Here is an 18071-nt window from a genome sequence, read left to right on the forward strand (position 1 = left end):
CCACGGCCCTGGTTTTCCTTTACGAACGCAATCCTCGTTGCGAAATATTAAATAACTGTGACTGGCAACTCTTTTCCTCCTCACGACGGCATGGTGTCAAAAACTAATGTTTATGATTTGTATTGATAAATCAAATTCAGTCTTATTTTCAATAACAGTTATTACATCCGAGAAAAAATAATTTTAATAGCAAGGTTGGATACTTTGTTGTATTTATTTGTACATTTGTTTCACAAAATGATTATATTTTTTTCGTATTTGATCCATTTCAAATTTCCAGCTTTATTTGTATTAATTTTACGAAAATATTTCATTATTTGGCTGTTTTATACACTACGATTTATCATCATGAAGTATTACATCATTTATTAATCCTTCGTTCTTTCATTTTCTGGTCTAGTTTTCGTTTTATGTTAATGAGTTCGTGGCAATTCGAATAATTTATATTATCGTTTTTATGTGCAGCTAATATGGATTGCAACAATAATCAATCTACAAATGAAGGAGCTTGGTCTGTCCCTACAACCAAAAAAAGAAAACAGCAGAGCAGCATGGAAGTTGACAGTGCGAAAGCTGATAGGCCATATTTTCCACCAGCTAAGAGAGCTTTATTGGTACTGCTTGAAATAGTTAAATACTGTATTGTTACTTCTGCATAATATATATGTATGTGTATTTAATACATTGCTCAACTTGAGGTTGGTAATAAAATTTGCAGTTCTTCAAAAATGTAACCAATTTTATATATATAAGTATTGTAAGAAAAATATGGGTTAAGTTGAATAAAACATAGTGGTTAGATAGATTACTGCTATGTGATGTATTGTAATGCAAAATATTTGAAGCTGCATCTTGCGTAAAGCATGCCAAGGTTAGGTTGAGCAGTTTTTTAAATTTTTTATGTGATAATTGTCAGTGATAAAAATTCAAATTTAAATGTAGGTGTCATGATGACACTAAAATTAAGTTCTCCAGACATCAAAATAAAGAATCTAGTTAGAGTTTTTGACAAAAAAAAATTGAATTTTTACATCTGGAATTCAAATAATTTTTTTCGCTATCACGAGTGTGTGTGTGTGTGTATGTAGTCGTGTGTGTTTGTGTCTGTGTGCAGGTATGGGTAGTTGGGTGTATTAGTGTTTGTGGTAGGGGGGGGGGGGGAATGTGTATGTGTGTGTAGGCATGAGTGTGTGGGTAGGTGTATGTGTAGGTGTCTGTCTGTCTGTATGTATGCATGTGTGTAGGTGTATGTGTGTGTGTGTGTGTTTGTTTGTACGTGCATGCATGTATGCGTGTAAGTGTAGGATATTGACGCAACCTGGAGATGGCTTTCACTATAGGAGCAGCATCGTGAGGAACTGGTCGATGGTGATGCTGCAGAGGGTGCTGCGGGAAAATAAAATCATAGCACATCAAAACAGTCAAATGAAAGCAATAAGCAATCGTGATTGCTCAAAAAAAAAAAAAAAAAAGACAAAAATTGTACAGTTGAAATAAAACAAACATGCACTTGTTAATCTCAAAAGTTTGAAAAAAAGTGCTTCATTTTGTCACTTTACTTGAAGTTGTGATCACAATGTATTGTGGTTCAGTTGAATCAGTTGGGGAAAAAAAAGATGTCTGTATTCCAAAATTTTATGTGTATTGCCTATTTCTAACACTGTTAATTGTATTTAATTAGAAAATAGTTGGAATTAAAGAAGTTATTTTTGTATTCTTCCACATTGGAAAAATGAACTGTTAAAAAAGTTTTTTCCTCTTCCAATAATTGTGTGTGAAATATGTTATTCTTAAAATTAAGAATTGATGACTGACGGCTTCTGTTGAATTTTTCTTAACATTAAAATAAATTCTTTTTAGGCTGGCAGTGAAGAAATGCGAAAAATTCCTGTTCCTCAAAACCGATATGGGCCATTGAAAGAAAACTGGATGAAAATCTTCACTACCGTTGTTCAGCATTTGAATCTAAATATAAGATTCAACCTAAAAACGAGAATGGTTGAAATTCGGGTATGTAATTTAGGTTCGTTGGATCATATCATTGCCTCAGAGCAATGATAGGACATCATACTGTTATTCTGGTATTTAGATGTCTTATTGTTGTTCTGAGGAGATGAATGAGAGGATTAAAATTGAAACTCATGTAATGCAATATGATTATAACTTGAACATGTAATTTTGTATCTGAAACAATGGTGTGCCCATAAGGTTCTCCATATACGTTGTATTACTGTCAAACATTTTTTAGACATATAGCGTATACCCTTAAGCTTCATAAATTTTCATATTATGCCATTCTTTGTATATGATCACATAGGGTCATTATTCAAAAAACGTAGGTTTTTGAAGTTGGAATTCATGAAAAAAGAAAAAATCTTCAATTTTTTAAAAAGTTACTTTATATTGCTCCTTTTAGGCTTGTTTTTAACTCTCACATACTTAGTCACATTCTTTATTGGTTATTTTGTAACTTTCTTTTGTAGTTAAAATTTTTGATGTGAACGGAGGGTAACGGGTAGTAAATATATATTTTAAATGTTATTTTTAAACTTTTCATTTAAGTAAACATTGCATCTTGTATGAGGAACACGATTTGAACTGATTAAAAAATGCACATCTTTCTTTAGCTTCACTATGAAGTCCCAGAGTTGAAAAGGGCTAACTTGTGACTCCAGAGGCGTAGCTAGACCTGACTTTCGGGGGGGGGGGGTTACTTCTTATATATATATATATATATAATATATTGTTAACCTCAAGAGGATAAATAATGAATCCAAAAAAAAAAAAAATCAGGGACCAAAAAGCAATAAAAGACTTTTTCTTGAAAAAGATATGCTTAAAGTTTCTTTTACTGTCAAAATGATTCCTTAAACTAGCAATAAAGCACTTAATAATGTAAAATAGAATAAGTACCTAACAAAACTAATAAAGAGAAATTTTAATCAAGAGCCCATTTTGTCTTTATTATCGATTTCAAATTTTCATCATCATATTTCAAATTTCTATAAAAAATTTCTTTAAGACCCCGTATTTCAAAACCTCTTTATCTCGATTTTTTCCTTTAATGTGAAATTCGAAATATACAGATTCGACTGTATGCAATGAAATATGACTGTATTCTCACTGCGCGGCTCATAAAATTAAACATATTTAACAATTTACAGAATCTACGACAAAGAAAGGCTGCATATACGTGGATTTAACAAATCAGTCTCATTTCTAAAGCAAAGTGTCAAATTTCACTCAATTATCAAAAAATTGTCGCAGCAGAGGGAGGCGTCTTATGCTTGAGGGTCACACATGGAGATTTTCAATGGCATTGGGGGGGGGGGGGGGGGCAAAGTGAATTTTTGACCTTTGTTACTCAGAAAAAAGTCGTTTTGATTTTTTTTCTTTCTCTTCTCTCTTTTTTTTTTTTGAGACTAACGTTTCGGGGGGGGGGGGGGGGTTTGTCCCCGAACCCCCCCCCCTTAGCTATGCCCCTGTGTGACTCTAAACCTTTCTAATGAGCTGCCAGTATTGCCGTCTATAGGAAATTCGATTACTTAATTAAATCCTGAACGGAGGATACAAGAAATACTCTGACAGTGAATCAAAAGATTATGAATGCTATATATTTTTTTACAAACTTTTTTTTTAACCTATTAAAAAAACATTAAATGATTTAAATTTCACTATTAAATCTGTTATATTTTTTGTGATTAAAAAAGTGCTTCAAGATAAATGTTTTTGAAACTAACTACCCTGGACCTAAAAAAGCACGTTTTTTTTTTTTTTTTGTAAAATGAGAGATCCGTGTACGTATTGTGCGTAATGGATTACTGGGAGTATACCTTCAGAAAAATTGATGGGCACATCACTGATCTGAAAGTATAAAAATGCTTACAGTCGAGTCCCGACTTACGCGAGGGGTGCGTTTCAAGACCCCCTCGCGTAAGTCGAAATTTCACGTTGTGGAAAAGGTTATGAAAACGACGTTTTGATAAACATAAAAAATTATCTTAAGTAACTTGTAAACACCCTTTAGACTGCTTTAAACCATTCCTTAAGTATATAACAATGTTTTCCACATAAAAAACTGAACTTATGCTTACTATGCTAACTATGAACTGTTATGATGTACAAAATGAATGATCACTAGGAGGGAGAGACAAAGTGCAATACTGCATGTACAGTGTGCAATAATTATTATAACTAGGAAATGTCATACTATTACACTACTCTGCAGTGGATAAAGTAATAATAATTACTATAACTAAAAACTGAAGATGATGATGGTTGGTACTTTGAAACTCATCCGATCGATAACAATGTTGTTCTGCATATCGAGGTTCTTCAGATTTTCTTTTAAGGAACTTTCTCTTCCCTAGCTTAAGATGACACAGCACGCTTAGGAATATTTACTATGTCAAATTAACTTTCACATTTAGAGTGGAAAATACGGAGTAGTGTTGTTTGTATCCAGTATCAAAGCAATGATTTGACTAGTACTGTGTTTAAACTTTCGCACTTCAGTGATGCTATAGGGAGGAAATCCTTTCACGAAACTGATATTTAGTAGCCAGTATTGAAGATGATAGTACGCTTAACGATTCCTTAGCGAAAACGTTCATGTTCCGGGTGAGAAATTCACGTTAGCTCTAAAATTCGTTTCTTGAGAAAAACTCGCGTTATAGCCGTTTCGCATAAGTCGAATCGCATTGTAGCGCGAATCGACTGTACAAAACTTGAGTATTTTTGGCGTTAGCTGTCAATGAATTAATTGCCCTACAAAAATGATGGTTTTGAATTGAAATTGAATTGTTTCTGAAACTTATTGTAGCACACCCAGAAACAAATATACAGTATGAGACCCAAATTTCGAAATCCTGAAATCCAAAACTTTTTCCCTTAAAAAACATTGAAAAATATTTTTTTTTTTTCAGTTTTAAAGTTCAAAATTTTTAACTGTCAGCAATTACTTGGTTGAAAACACAGTATTTTTTTTTATTTTAGATTACATCAAATTTAGAGAAAAATCAGAGGAAGGGAGGATTTTCAATCAGTACTTATTGGTTAATGATGTTATGGTAAACTTCAGATTATCTGCAGAATAAGGTGCACATTAACCGCGGATAAGCAAATTCGCGTATAATCTGTAAGCATGGTTAAAGCGATGCTAATGTATGCAATAGCTTAAAAATATCAACAACAATCACATGCATTTAAACTATAGCTGAAAGTATAACTGTAAATGTAAAAAATGCATGTGAAACAGGAGTGGAAAATCTGCCCCAACTGCACCCATTTTGAAATCCTGCTACATTCTGCTCCCAAAACAATGAAATTTGCCGATTTTGCACTGGCCTGCGCAGAAAATAGAAATGCAAAAGCTTTGATTCTGAAAACACGCTAAAGTCTCGTGTATATCCCAAAGGTAGTCATATTCTGCTCTCAAAACAGTGAAATTGCTGATTTTGCACGACAGGCCAGCGGCCAGAAATAAAAATTGTAGGTTTCATTTTTAAAATCCACCAAAAACAAATTCATAAAGATTATTACAGTCGACTCTTGCTCTAACGTGATTCGACTAACGCGAAATGGCTAAATTGTGAGTTTTTCCACAAAAAACAAACTTTGGAGCTAGCACGATTTCCTCGCACGCAGAAAGAAAATTTTCGAAACGGAATCGGTGTGCTTTCTACTTTAAGGTATTGCTTTCGTTATTGGTTACTAAATATAAATTTTAATGGGCTTTCTCTTTAGCTTCATTGGAAGCAAAAGTTACACCCTGTCAGCAAATAAACACTTCTCATCCTTCACTTATTTTATTTTTTTAAATTCAAAATATGAAGTTGATGAAACATAATTTCACCATAGCACGCTTTTTATCTAAAGTATGAAAGTGGAAAGAAAAAAAGAAAGTTTCAGATAATTGCAGAAAAAAATAAAATTTTTTGATATGCTTGAACAACTAAAAGGTGCATTGAATACAATTATTGTATCTACTGTATGTTACTTTAACAGTATTGCATTTTATTATTACTACATGCTGTACATATGGTACGTTTCGTTTGGTGCCTCTCTTTCCCATTGATTTTGTGCATCATAATTCATAACAGTATTTTATGTTGAATATCAAAGCTTTTTTTTTTTTTTTTGAAACACAGTAAAAATTCAGTTATTCATGTAAAAATGGTAATATTTGTTAAGAAACTACTATATTTTAAAGTTCCACTCATGCTTTGAATTTGACCAATATAGCGTCAAAATTTAATAGCATCGTAAAGCTCCTTACTTTAATAAAAAGTATCAAAAGTTATTGTTTGTAAAATTTGCTCTCAGAATAATTAAAACCAAAAGCGGGTGCTATAAGATTGCTGTGCGACTACAGCAAAACGCTAATTTTACGCATGACATGTGGCATCGAAAAAAAGCTAAAATAAGTTGAAAGTACTTTGTTTTCAACAATTAGTAAATCAATTAAAACTATTTTGAACAATGTCTTAAAAAAAAAAAAAAATTAAAATTTTGAGAAAGAAAAAAAAAATCCAAGATACTTTTTTTTTTAAATCTAAGGGGGAAAATTTCAGTTCTTCCGCATTGGGCTACTTTAAACAATTTTATTTTTTGAAAATATTGCTATTTAAACTTAATTTTGAATGAAGCGGAATTTTCTAAAAACCGACCTGGAGAAAGTCTGGGAATTTTTTTTTAACTTGAAGTGAACCCAGTGTCCCTTCAAAATGAAAAAAGAGAAAGCTACTGTTATCTTTCTTGTAACCATTATCAGAATGAACAAAATTTTTTAAATAAACATGAATGAGAACTAAAAGTGGTAGAAAAAAATTAACTAATTCAAGCAGTAATAAATTAACTATCTGCCAACTATTTAGTGATGTATCTACTTTTTTAGTTTTGTATAACAGTTTAGCCAAGATTTTCAATTTCTCATTTGTTCTGGACAGTTCTGGGGATCTGCCTTATTTGTTTTTAGTCAATGTTAATAGTGAGTCATAATGTGCCAATGTAAGTTAAATTAGTGTAATTGTAAAATCACTCTGTAAGTAAATATTCAATTTAACATTTTTATGCTTATTGTTTTATTTGTGATTTTTTTTAACCTTTTAAAAATTACTATTTACATTTTGTAACACTTAAATATTTTTGCTATTTAGAGCTGTAAAGAAACAAAAGATATAGCTTCATTGCAGAAAGCAACAGATTTCATACAAGCCTTTACTTTGGGATTTGAAGTTGAAGTAAGTCTTTGTTTTACTCTCTTGTACAAAGTAAAACGAGCTGATGTGTGCATCACATGACTTCCTTTTACTCCAATTTAAAGATAATAGTGCCTAGGAGTGAGCAAAAAAACACTTATTCTAAGTCTGCTGCTTAACCAAAGCAAAGAAAAAGTTTTATACAGATACATTTTCCTAATATTAGCAGTTTTAATGTGATTCAATGGTTAACTCTCTAAATATGGCCAAATTAAAACCAAAAGTGTTGGTCAAATTATAGCACTGCTTGAGTTTACATTGAAATTAACAATGATTTTACCCCCAAAAGGTGTAAAAGACTCCCTTTGGAATATCCAAATGCAACCAAAAGAGAAGGTGCACAACTAGACACCACTTGGAGTCTATGTACCAAATTTCCACTTTCTAGGACATACCATTCTCAGGGGTCTGGCCAGAGGATATTTGGGTCCGTTAACGGACCCTTCACAAAAATCCGATCAACTAAAACCTTAGACCATTAAGAGATAGACGAGCCATTCCATTCAGTCGCTATTGTATACGCTGATGCAGGAGTAAGGACGACAAGTTTTACGACCCGGGGAGAAGATCAAACAGTTTCGCCGCTCTCTACCACGTGATTCGGTCATTTGGATTTCAGGGGTTTTCTTCCCATGTCTCTATTCTAGTAGGAGAGAGTCCAACTGAATAACATGCCGTATTGCTGTGCACACAATTGCAATGAAAAAGCATGTGTTGGAGTACGAACCTGAAGAAAATCATATATATAAACTAACAAAATTAATAACCGAAAAATATTTAAGGATACGAATGTATCATTACGTAAAAAACATCAATGAATCCCGAAGTGCACCAAAAGTACGCGGCAAATGCACAAAACTAATCTTGTTCAAAAACCAATAACTGGAAAATAAAAAAAAAAGAAATTTTTTTGAATCTTGTGTTACAATTAATTTTATTGCCACGACATTTTTTCTCTAAACAATTATAAACGTTGAAGAATATCAGAGGAGCTAATGGTATTCGAAAGTTGAAAGAATTATAGTGGAAATTGAGAAGTATTTCGATAAAAAATAGCGTCTAACTTAGCAAAAAAAAAAAAAGAACGAAAGAAAAAGATATATATAAATGGATGTATGTTTGCGTGTGGGTAGGTGTTTGTTCTTTATACAAATACAAAATTTGCGTGGGAGTTTTACCAAATTTGGCACACAGGTTTTACTTTTAAATGCATTTTAGGTATCACCTCCCAAAAGAGCGTCCCCCCACGCAAACGCTTCCCCCGTAGTGATGTCAGTGCATTTTAGACATGAAATATGATTTTAAACATATCTGAATTTCAGTATTTACATTTTTCAGTGACTCTTAATGGCATTTCGTGTATAAATCCACCCCTCCCCCAGAAGGGTATCAACTGAGGGGGGGGAGGGGGGTTCAAACAATTGTTTTATAAAAACCTTTTTTTTCCCCGTCCTATAAAATAAAATTAACACTTTTTTCATCTCACTAACCACTTTTACACGCAATAAAAATATTTACGCTATGAATGCACTTCTCTATAAAATCAGCCTATCTCTAACTTGTAAACTGTACGGGAAATTGCATTTCGAATTTCGTAAATATACCTTTTTTAATTCCGAACCCAAAATATTAAAAATATGTTTAGAGTAGCTAAAATTTTCGCGATTAACGAGCGATCCATATTTTTTTGAAAGAAAAGAAAAAAAAAACTTTGCTGAATAAGGAAAATACAAACAAGATTCAAACACATAAAGTTAGAGGGGGAAAATTGCAAATTTTTTTTCGCCTTTCTTTAATTTATTTTTGAAAATTTTCTTCCTGTTTTAGCGATGTTTTTTGATTAGATTAAGCCTTTATTTATTTCATTAATTTTCCTTTAAAAAAAAAACTTTTGCGGGGAAGATAGGCTAAAAATAGTTTGAAATACATTACCATTTGAAACTTTTAACATCATTTTCACAAAATTAATATTTTATTCATTTCTTGAAAGCATGAAATAGTAAGTTAATAGTAATAAAGCTATCTTGCATTACAAACGGAAAAAGAGAGAGAGCGAGGGGAAATAAAAACAATTTTCATTCATCATAAAGAACTTCTCTGCATTTTACCCTCTTTCGAAAACGTGGGTGAATTAGTAACTCTATTTCTCAATAAGCGAACTTTTAGAACCATTTTTAAATCGGCGTAACTCAACAATTTACAGTAGAAATAAAATAGAAAAAAAATCCATTAATCAGTATACTATGCGCTTGCGGGTCACAGAAAAAAAATGTTCCAAAACATTTCTGGCCGAAGATAAAAAATTAAAATCAACGCTACTCAAATCCCTACGAGAATTTACGCAGTTATGCGAAACACTCCACTGTGTGTCCATCCCAGTCACGTGGTATCCCCTTACTTTCCCCCGCGGTTCTTCCTGCATCAACAACCACGCCCACTGCCGTATCTATGTGTTAATGATCTAAGACTAAAACGGACCTTTCACAAAATCCCGATCAAACAAAACGGACCTTTCACAAAATCCCGATCAAACAAAACGGACCCTTCACAAAATTCTGATAAACAAGATCAGATCTTTCAAATTGTTTATTGAAAGAGCAAATCTGAAAGCAAAATAACGCATATTTCTGTGTATAAACCGATAATTTCTGGAACCTTTTTTAAAATCAAATTAGAGGAATCAGCTTATACAAAATCGGCTAATTTTGAAAAAAAAAAAAAAAAATTTGCACTCTTGCGATGCTTCTGCAAGTGATAAATAATTGCTACTGCCAAATAAATATAATGGTTGTTTGTTTTATCACAGCTAATTAGCAGCGGTGTTGTTGTAAACTTTTCTGAAAAGGCATTGGTAAGCACTTTTCTCCCTGCTCATGATTTAGTAAACAATAATAATATATATCTGTGAACCGAACTTAGAACTGCAAAGGGATAGGGAAAAGGGGGGATATGGGTGGGGAAAAAATATGCTTCTGCAAGTGATAAATAATTGCTACTGCCAAATAAATATAATGGTTGTTTGTTTTATCACAGCTAATTAGCAGCGGTGTTGTTGTAAACTTTTCTGAAAAGGCATTGGTAAGCACTTTTCTCCCTGCTCATGATTTAATAAACAATAATAATATATATCTGTGAAACGAACTTAGAACTGTAAAGGGATAGGGAAAAGGGGGGATATGGGTGGGGAAAAAATATGATCGCTTCAGATAGGGTTACCAACTTCAAAATTATCACCACTTAGCGTCTGGCGTTGAACCTTTATAATGACTTGATTAGAAAATATTCTCATCATTTTACCAGTTCGTCAATATTTGCGTTTTTAAGGGTGTGGTGCGATGTTTAATTGTTATTTTGGGAGAAAACTATATGGGTTTTGATTTTTCGATGCTAACAAGGATGATTAACTTTAAATAAACTCTTTTAATTACCGTTTTTTTTTCTTTAGATGTCTACATTTTGAAAAATGCTATCTTTTAACATCCGATATGAGAATCATATTTTGTTCTTTTTTCAAGCTAACTTCGCTTTATTAGGATGCAAATAAATGAAAAGTCTTTTTTATTTCTGTTAGAACTCTCTTTTCAAGTTTTTAAAGCAAAATTCCATTTTCTGTTATGAGTCAAAAATTGAAATGCTGAATAGATGGTTTATTTTATTTTATTTATTTTTATTTTTATTATTATTTATTTATTTATTTATTTATTTTTTGTGTCAACTGTGTCCACAGATATTAATGAAATGTTTATCATAGGACTCTAAAATGCAATTTTAAAATAATGTTATCAAAAATATTTCTTTTACAAGCCGTTTTTATACTTTTAATGCCTTCACTTTGAGAATTGCGATCTCTTTGCATCCGCTATGGGAATCCGATTTTTCGAATTTTTGATGATTATTATGCTTTGTTAAGAGGTAAACAATTAAAAAATATCTTTTTATTTTTGTTAAAATCACGGAATTTATAAGTTTTAAACGAAATTCTGTGCTTTTTAAGAATGTCTTGGATCAAAAAGTTAAATGCTGAACCCTATTCTGAATTTTATTTATTTATTTTTTTGTTACAATCATTTTAAATACTGCACAGAAATATTTCTAGTATAATTTAACATAATGTAGAATGGTAGATAAATATTGATATTGAGAGAGCGATGCCCCCCCCCAAATATCAGAAAAACACCCCAGAATGATTTTCTCGACATAGAAGAGGAAAACACTCAACTTTAAGTTTAATTGATGCAGTTTGTGCCATCTCTAAATTCTAAAATTTTGTTTTAATTTTTTTTTTTTTTTTTTTTTTTGCGAAATTATTTGATTTTTCACAAAATTAATTCATTTTTCACAAAATTATTTGATTTTTCACAAAAAACGATCCCTGTGAAAAATCCTGGACAGACCCCTGATTCTTGAGTTATGCGAGATACATACGCACATACATATGTACATACAGACGTCACGAGAAAACTCGTTGTAATTAACTTGGGGGATCGTCAAAATTGATTCTTCAGGTGTCTATAGGTATGTATCCATGTGTGGTGGGGTTGAAAAAAACAATCAATATTCATTCGGCGGGCGAGCAAAATGGAAATTAAGGCCGATTTTTTAGTAAAATTTTTTTCACAAATACAATACTTCCTTTTTTGTAAAAGGAAGTAAAAAAAAAGTAAGATAAATTTCACTCAAATTCCACTGTAAATGTCCATTTTATTCACAATTGTTACAATTTCGTCTAGTTTTTCCATGATATATCTGTACGTGTATTAATTTTAGTTACAGGTTCCTTTTATTTATTATTTTTTTTAAATATCAAGGCCTGTGTTCAGTTCAGTAAAATCATTTCATCTTTTACTGTTTTACGGATTTTACAAATCACAACTAATATGGATTTTTTTTTCTTTTGATACTAACCCTACATATATGTATATGAGACCCTTGGTCGAATTTATCATTTATCATAATAATTATTTAAAATATTCATAGGCTTTTTTCTCTTTTGTCATTAGGATGCTATGGCATTGGTTCGTTTAGATGAGTTATTTCTTGAATCTTTCGACATTAAAGATGGTAAGTTCTAAACTTTTTACATTTTTTTTTTTTTTTTCATTTTCTATATAGAGTACAATCATATAAAAATGAAAGATATTGAATTAAATAGACACATATCTTGATGCTGTGTAGCAAAAAAGCCCAATAATATTGAAATTTCCCGAAACATACCGTATTATCTGTGGACGGCGTATAATCCGCAGTTCCTAAAATCGGCCTGAAAGAGAAAAAATATCTTCGTATAATCCACAGATAATACGGTGTAAAAAAATGTTTTGATTTAACATACAATTTTAGCAACTAAATTAAAAATATGAAGAAGTAATAACTTTTAAGGTATGATCAAAATTAACCAAAAAATGATTTCTTAAAGTTATGATATTAGTACTTTAATTACTTAAAGACAATGTCAAGACAAAAGAGTAAGAGACTAATCTTGTGCAAATAAAGGCTTTGTAAAATAAATAACTGTATGTTATTTATTTTACATAGCCTGAATTGCGTAAGAGGAACATTCAAGCTATGTAAAATAAAAAACATACAAGCAGCAGAAATGGTCTCTATTGGTGAATCCTACTGTAAATATTGAGTTTCAATGCGTTGTTGAAAAAAAAAAAAGGCTGCGGCAGCGTATAATAAACACTTTGCACTTTTTAAAGAGATAATCCATAGATTATACGCAGGAAAATACTGTATTCAATTACAACTAAACCATCATCTTGCCTGTTTTTAAAAATACTAAATGACAAGAAAGTTAACTTTTCAGTGTACTTACAATCTTGTGCAATGTATGTAAGTAGTATAATCTGAAGTCAAAGTTGAAGTTCTATTTTAAAATAATTTATTCAGTTATTGTTAAATGGAACTTTAACATTTTTGATTATTTATTTAGTTTGTCATTTCATTTTAAGAACTTACCTTTTTTTTTTTGATGAAATAATGTATGAAAATTTGGTAAGGCAGTACAGTTTTCTGTTAAAACTTTATAATGACCTTTTGTACTTAAATTTTCAAAAAATCGTTTAAGGAAAATCTTTTCTTTTATCTAATTAAGAATGACTTTTCTAAAAAGTACTGGTTATTTCTAAAAATATTTCCTATCCAGAAAAAATATACAAAATTGTCGAGCAGTAGGTTTTTTTCCTCCAATTTTTCTTATGTACACATTAGTAAGGATGCATCGAATATAGAGTATACTGCCTTATTCGATTTTGCCAAATACTTTTATATTCAGCAAAAGAATAGTAAACAAATTTAAGTATTTAACAGTTGGTAAGCAAACATATGAAATGAAGGAAGCACTAAAGTACAAAATTGATTAAAATTTTTACTTCATTATTATTATATTCAAAGTAATTTTAACGAAAAAAAAAAAATTCGGATGTTAAATTTAAATACTGCTACTTTTCAATTTTTCTTAAATCTTATAGCACATTACATTAACTTTGCTAAATCATTTAAATATGAAACAGTAACTAAAAAAGAAACCTATTAAGTGTTAAATATGTTAATTTAACTGTCAATTTTTAAAAATAAAATATGCAGCTGTAAAAAAAATTAACATTTTAACAAACATGTAAAAAAGTGATTAGCCATTTACCGTTTCCTTTTGGCATGATCTTTTTTTTTTAATTATTTTAAATTAATAATTATACTTAATATTGATAAATTAAGAATGTTAAATTAATGTGCATATGCATTTTACAAAATACACAAAGTAGATACTTTTTTTTTGGCATAAAAATACAAATGTTAATTTAAAAAAAAAAAGAAATAACAAATATTTTGGTATTAGGTGCATCCCTATACATTGATTTTCGAGTTTTTAACTAAAATTAACTATATCTACTTTATTATATTCTTTATAGTTAAAACATTACACGGAGATCATATGTCAAGAGCAATTGGTAGAATTGTAGGAAAAGGAGGAAAAACAAAATATACAATTGAAAATGCTACTAAAACAAGAATAGTTGTTGCAGATAGGTAAGTCTTGATTTATGCTTTTGGTTTCTCTTAAATAAAAATAATTACTATCTTTAAAACTTTCTATTCTTATTAAGTTTTTGCCATGCTCATATTTTCAAAGTTTATTTGCATATTTTTCACTACTAAAAATATTTAGTATATGTTACCTATGCTCAGAGCTTCAAACTTATGAAATTCTAAATTAATAAAAATAAATAACAATGAAAAATTACAGATTACTACATTAACATGTTTTAAGGTTACAAGAAACCACCTTTTCAAGGCAAAATAAGTGAGCTTATGGATGAAAAGACTCAAGACTTTCGTTCGTAGAAACTATGAATTTTTCGTAGAAGTTGGCCTATACATAGGTGGATTTAGGACCGAGTTCCTGGAGGGGGGGAGGGCAGGATGGTTTTTTTTTGAGCAATATTAGTTTTAATCAAGGCTGGTTTAATTTCCGTGGCCCTAAGCTTTTTCAGGTTTTGGGTCTCTTTTGTAGCCCGCACAACTTTTACCAACCAACAACCTACTCAATTTTAAGGGGTCCAAGGGGTTTCTCCCCTGGAGGATTTTTTGTAAAATAGATATAAAATTTTGCATTTTAAAGCCTTATAAGAGCAGGGGTAATTAGAACTACCAAAATCTCAGAAAAAATAGCAAAATACTGTTTTGTGAACTACGATAATAAACAGCAAAAATTGTCTTTGGGTTGACAAAACAGTGACAGCATTCCCATGAGAGGAAAAGCGAGGAAGCTGCCCATTTGGACAATTCGTAATTTGTACACTTGATAAGAAATAAAATTGAAGCAGCCTTTTGCTTAGAAATTTCAAAGACTCATCTAATCCGTTTCAAGGACTCAAGAACAATTAAAATTATTTAAGGCACTTCATTTGCCCTTTCCAGTCTGTGAAATTTTGTACTAGATTGTGCAGTTTCACCCTGATAAGCTTTAGTTTGCTTAGTTCATAGGTAAATCTGTTTTTTTTTTTTTTTGAGCAATCACGATTGCTTATTGCTTTTATTTGACTGTTTTGATGTGCTATCATTTTATTTTCCCGCCAGCACCCTCCGCAGCATCACCGTCGACCGGCCACCTCACGATGCTACTTCTTTAGCGAAAACAGTCTCCAGGTTGCATCCTTATGCTACACACATGCGCATACATACACAAACACACACTCAAACAAATACACTCAAACACACATGCACACAACTACCCACACATTCATGCCTGCACACAGACACAAACACACATGCCTACACACACATATCCCACCCCCCACACACACAAACACACACGCCTACATACAAACTCGTACATTAATTATATCACACACTCGTGATTGCGAAAAATATAATTTGAATTCAAGAAGCACAAATTCTTTTTTTTTTTTTTAATCTTTGTTTCAGTTTCTAATTTGTTGAAACAATCATTGATTATTTTAAGTATTGCAGCTGAATACATAGCTCGTTCAATGGATATCTTCATTTATATACTTGCCCTAATAGCTTTCAGCTCAAAGTAGTAGTTTTCAACACATTTCTGCATCCCAGTTACTACTTGTAATACAATTTACGGTGCTCCCCCCCCCTCCCCCCAGAAAAGGACAGTTGCTATTCTCTTCATTTTCTCTTCTGAACTAGTCAAAAAAGAAAAAAAATATATGAATTTTTCTTTTAAAGTTTTGGAAGGTGTTTGTTACTATGTATAAAATTCTCCCAAGACTGGGGGGGGGCATTGCGCCCCTCGCCCCCCATAAAGCCACCCATGTGCCTATACCAAGCTGTATTGTGCTGTGCCAAGCACAAAAGTCGTATCTGCACATTTTATCAAAATTGAGTTACGGTCACTAGGTGGCTTTTTGTCACATCTTTCACCTAAATACAATGTTTTATGGTGATTAGAGAATTGAAAATATTTTTTTTAAAGAAATCTTCAAATGCATGGAGGCGTAATTTCTCATTTTGAACTCCGCTGCAGATACGACGTTTGCGTTTAGCACAGCAGTATAGCTTCAGTAGCCAATTGTCACCTAAGGTCTTTTTCCTCTATCTGAAACAAATTCTTACGAAGAATTGGGGCTAGGAGATGAAGTGGATTACCCCCCCCCCCCCTAATACCATTGTCAATTGTCTTTTTTTTTTGTTTAAATCATACTTGGCTTTTTCAATTGTTGTACATTTTAAAATGTATTCTATTTTTACAGCAAAATTCATATTTTGGGATCTTATCAGAATATAAGAGCAGCAAGGACAACAATATGCAATCTTATATTGGGTAAGTTTTGTTTTAAATTTCTCTTCCCTATCATCCATTATAATTTTTCTGTCGCACTTCATACTCATGCAATACGCCTTTATAAACAAAAATCAAGTTTTTTGGATTAATTTCTTCTCTGCTAAAAATTGCTATGCTTTATTGCCTATTTGTTTGTATGTGATTTTAAACACTTGAAAAGTGTCCAATTTAATTCTTTCTTTTTTAATCAGGGGTGATTATGAGTTCATCAAAAAATACCTGAAAGTTTCAAAGCGAGAACGGGAGGGGGGGGGGGTAATCTTTGGCCCCTGTTACTTAAGTGCACCTTTGCCATAGTATTAAATAGTTCTGAGTCAAAATATTGTGTGTACATTTGATTAAATTTTTAATGGGTTACAAAGTTACTTTTGAGCTGGTGTTATACAAATTACCTTGACATTTGTACATCTTAAGGGATAGGTGTCCATCTTAAGGCTCTTGTAGGTATATTTGATGATTATTATGTAATTTAAAGAAATTGCGGAGGTAGGGAGATGAAAGCATAACAAAAAAAAAAAAAAAAACATAATTCCGGTATTTTCGGATATAAAAATACCGGAACACAATCACCCCTGTTTAATAAAAACCAATAATAAACTTTTGTAACATTATTATAATCATGTATTTTGCTTACATTACCTGGAAAATTACTGAGAAATTTCTTTTATTTTTACAGGAAGTGCTCCTTCAAAAGTATATGGAACTATGCGCCACTTATCAAGTCGACTAGCAGAATCAATATAGCATTTAATATGAATCATAAAACATTTTGTGCATAAATAAATTATTGAAAAATGTTTTTAAACAATATTTCTTTTATGCAGTGCACAAATTCATAAAGAAATTTACTTGTTATTGAAAACTATGACTATTATGAGTTTATTGGAACTTTTTTGCTTAATAAACCTTGATTTGTTTCAGGTTTGAAGGAACATTTCAAGTAACCTTTTCCGCATATCTTTCAACAATCCAGTTTAGTCTCAAATTAGCAATCCTACACATTTTTCTAGTTATAAAGAATTTCTTTCTTTGCAATTCAACTATTTAAATAGCTTTATATTTTGTGATGTTAAATTAGCTCACCTTTCTTCCTTTGCAACAACTCTTGTACACTACAAAACTTTGTCGCCACATATCTGGTTTTATCACTGAATTAGGCTCCTTTATTTGTATTGAATGATTCCTAGTTATTTTGTTTCTTTGAAATTTTGATTGTGCCTTGAACTAGGCACACAGAGTTCTTACACCCTATCACTAATCTATAAAGCATTGTAACAGTTCGATGATAAAAATAAGTGCAAATGAGTGAAAATATTACCCTGCAACCTCTGGCCTCTGCATTATTTCCCTGTTAAAGGTAATGTTTGGAAAATTTAAAAAGCATGAAATTGAGCAGTATTTAAATACATTTATCCTCTCTCAATAACAGTGATATACACTCCTCAGTAAGTTGCCTCAGAGCAACAGTAAGATGGGTCCCAGTTATTTCTGGGATT

General features: G+C 31.4%; 1 protein-coding gene across 1 annotated transcript; it reads left to right on the forward strand.

Annotated features, from left to right (window-relative positions):
- The first annotated feature begins 59 nt into the window (after positions 1-59).
- LOC129223816 (RNA-binding protein pno1-like) lies at positions 60-17450 on the forward strand. The gene is made up of 8 exons (XM_054858175.1): positions 60-194; positions 466-614; positions 1861-2010; positions 7158-7241; positions 12260-12320; positions 14171-14288; positions 16484-16554; positions 17252-17450. Exons 2-8 carry the CDS (start codon positions 471-473, stop codon positions 17317-17319), a joined length of 696 nt encoding a protein of 231 aa, XP_054714150.1. The 5' UTR covers positions 60-194; positions 466-470; the 3' UTR covers positions 17320-17450.
- The last annotated feature ends 621 nt before the right edge of the window (positions 17451-18071 follow it).

Source organism: Uloborus diversus, chromosome 6, assembly GCF_026930045.1.
Source record: "Uloborus diversus isolate 005 chromosome 6, Udiv.v.3.1, whole genome shotgun sequence".
Lineage (NCBI taxonomy): Eukaryota > Metazoa > Arthropoda > Arachnida > Araneae > Uloboridae > Uloborus > Uloborus diversus.

Excerpts from the sequence above, each read along its gene's own strand:
- LOC129223816 (XM_054858175.1), top strand. The coding sequence starts at position 471 with ATGGATTGCAACAATAATCAATCTACAAATGAAGGAGCTTGGTCTGTC. Across the intron at positions 7,242-12,259 it reads CTTTGGGATTTGAAGTTGAA|GATGCTATGGCATTGGTTCG; the intron begins GTAAGTCTTTGT and ends TTTTGTCATTAG. Across the intron at positions 16,555-17,251 it reads AATATGCAATCTTATATTGG|GAAGTGCTCCTTCAAAAGTA; the intron begins GTAAGTTTTGTT and ends TTATTTTTACAG.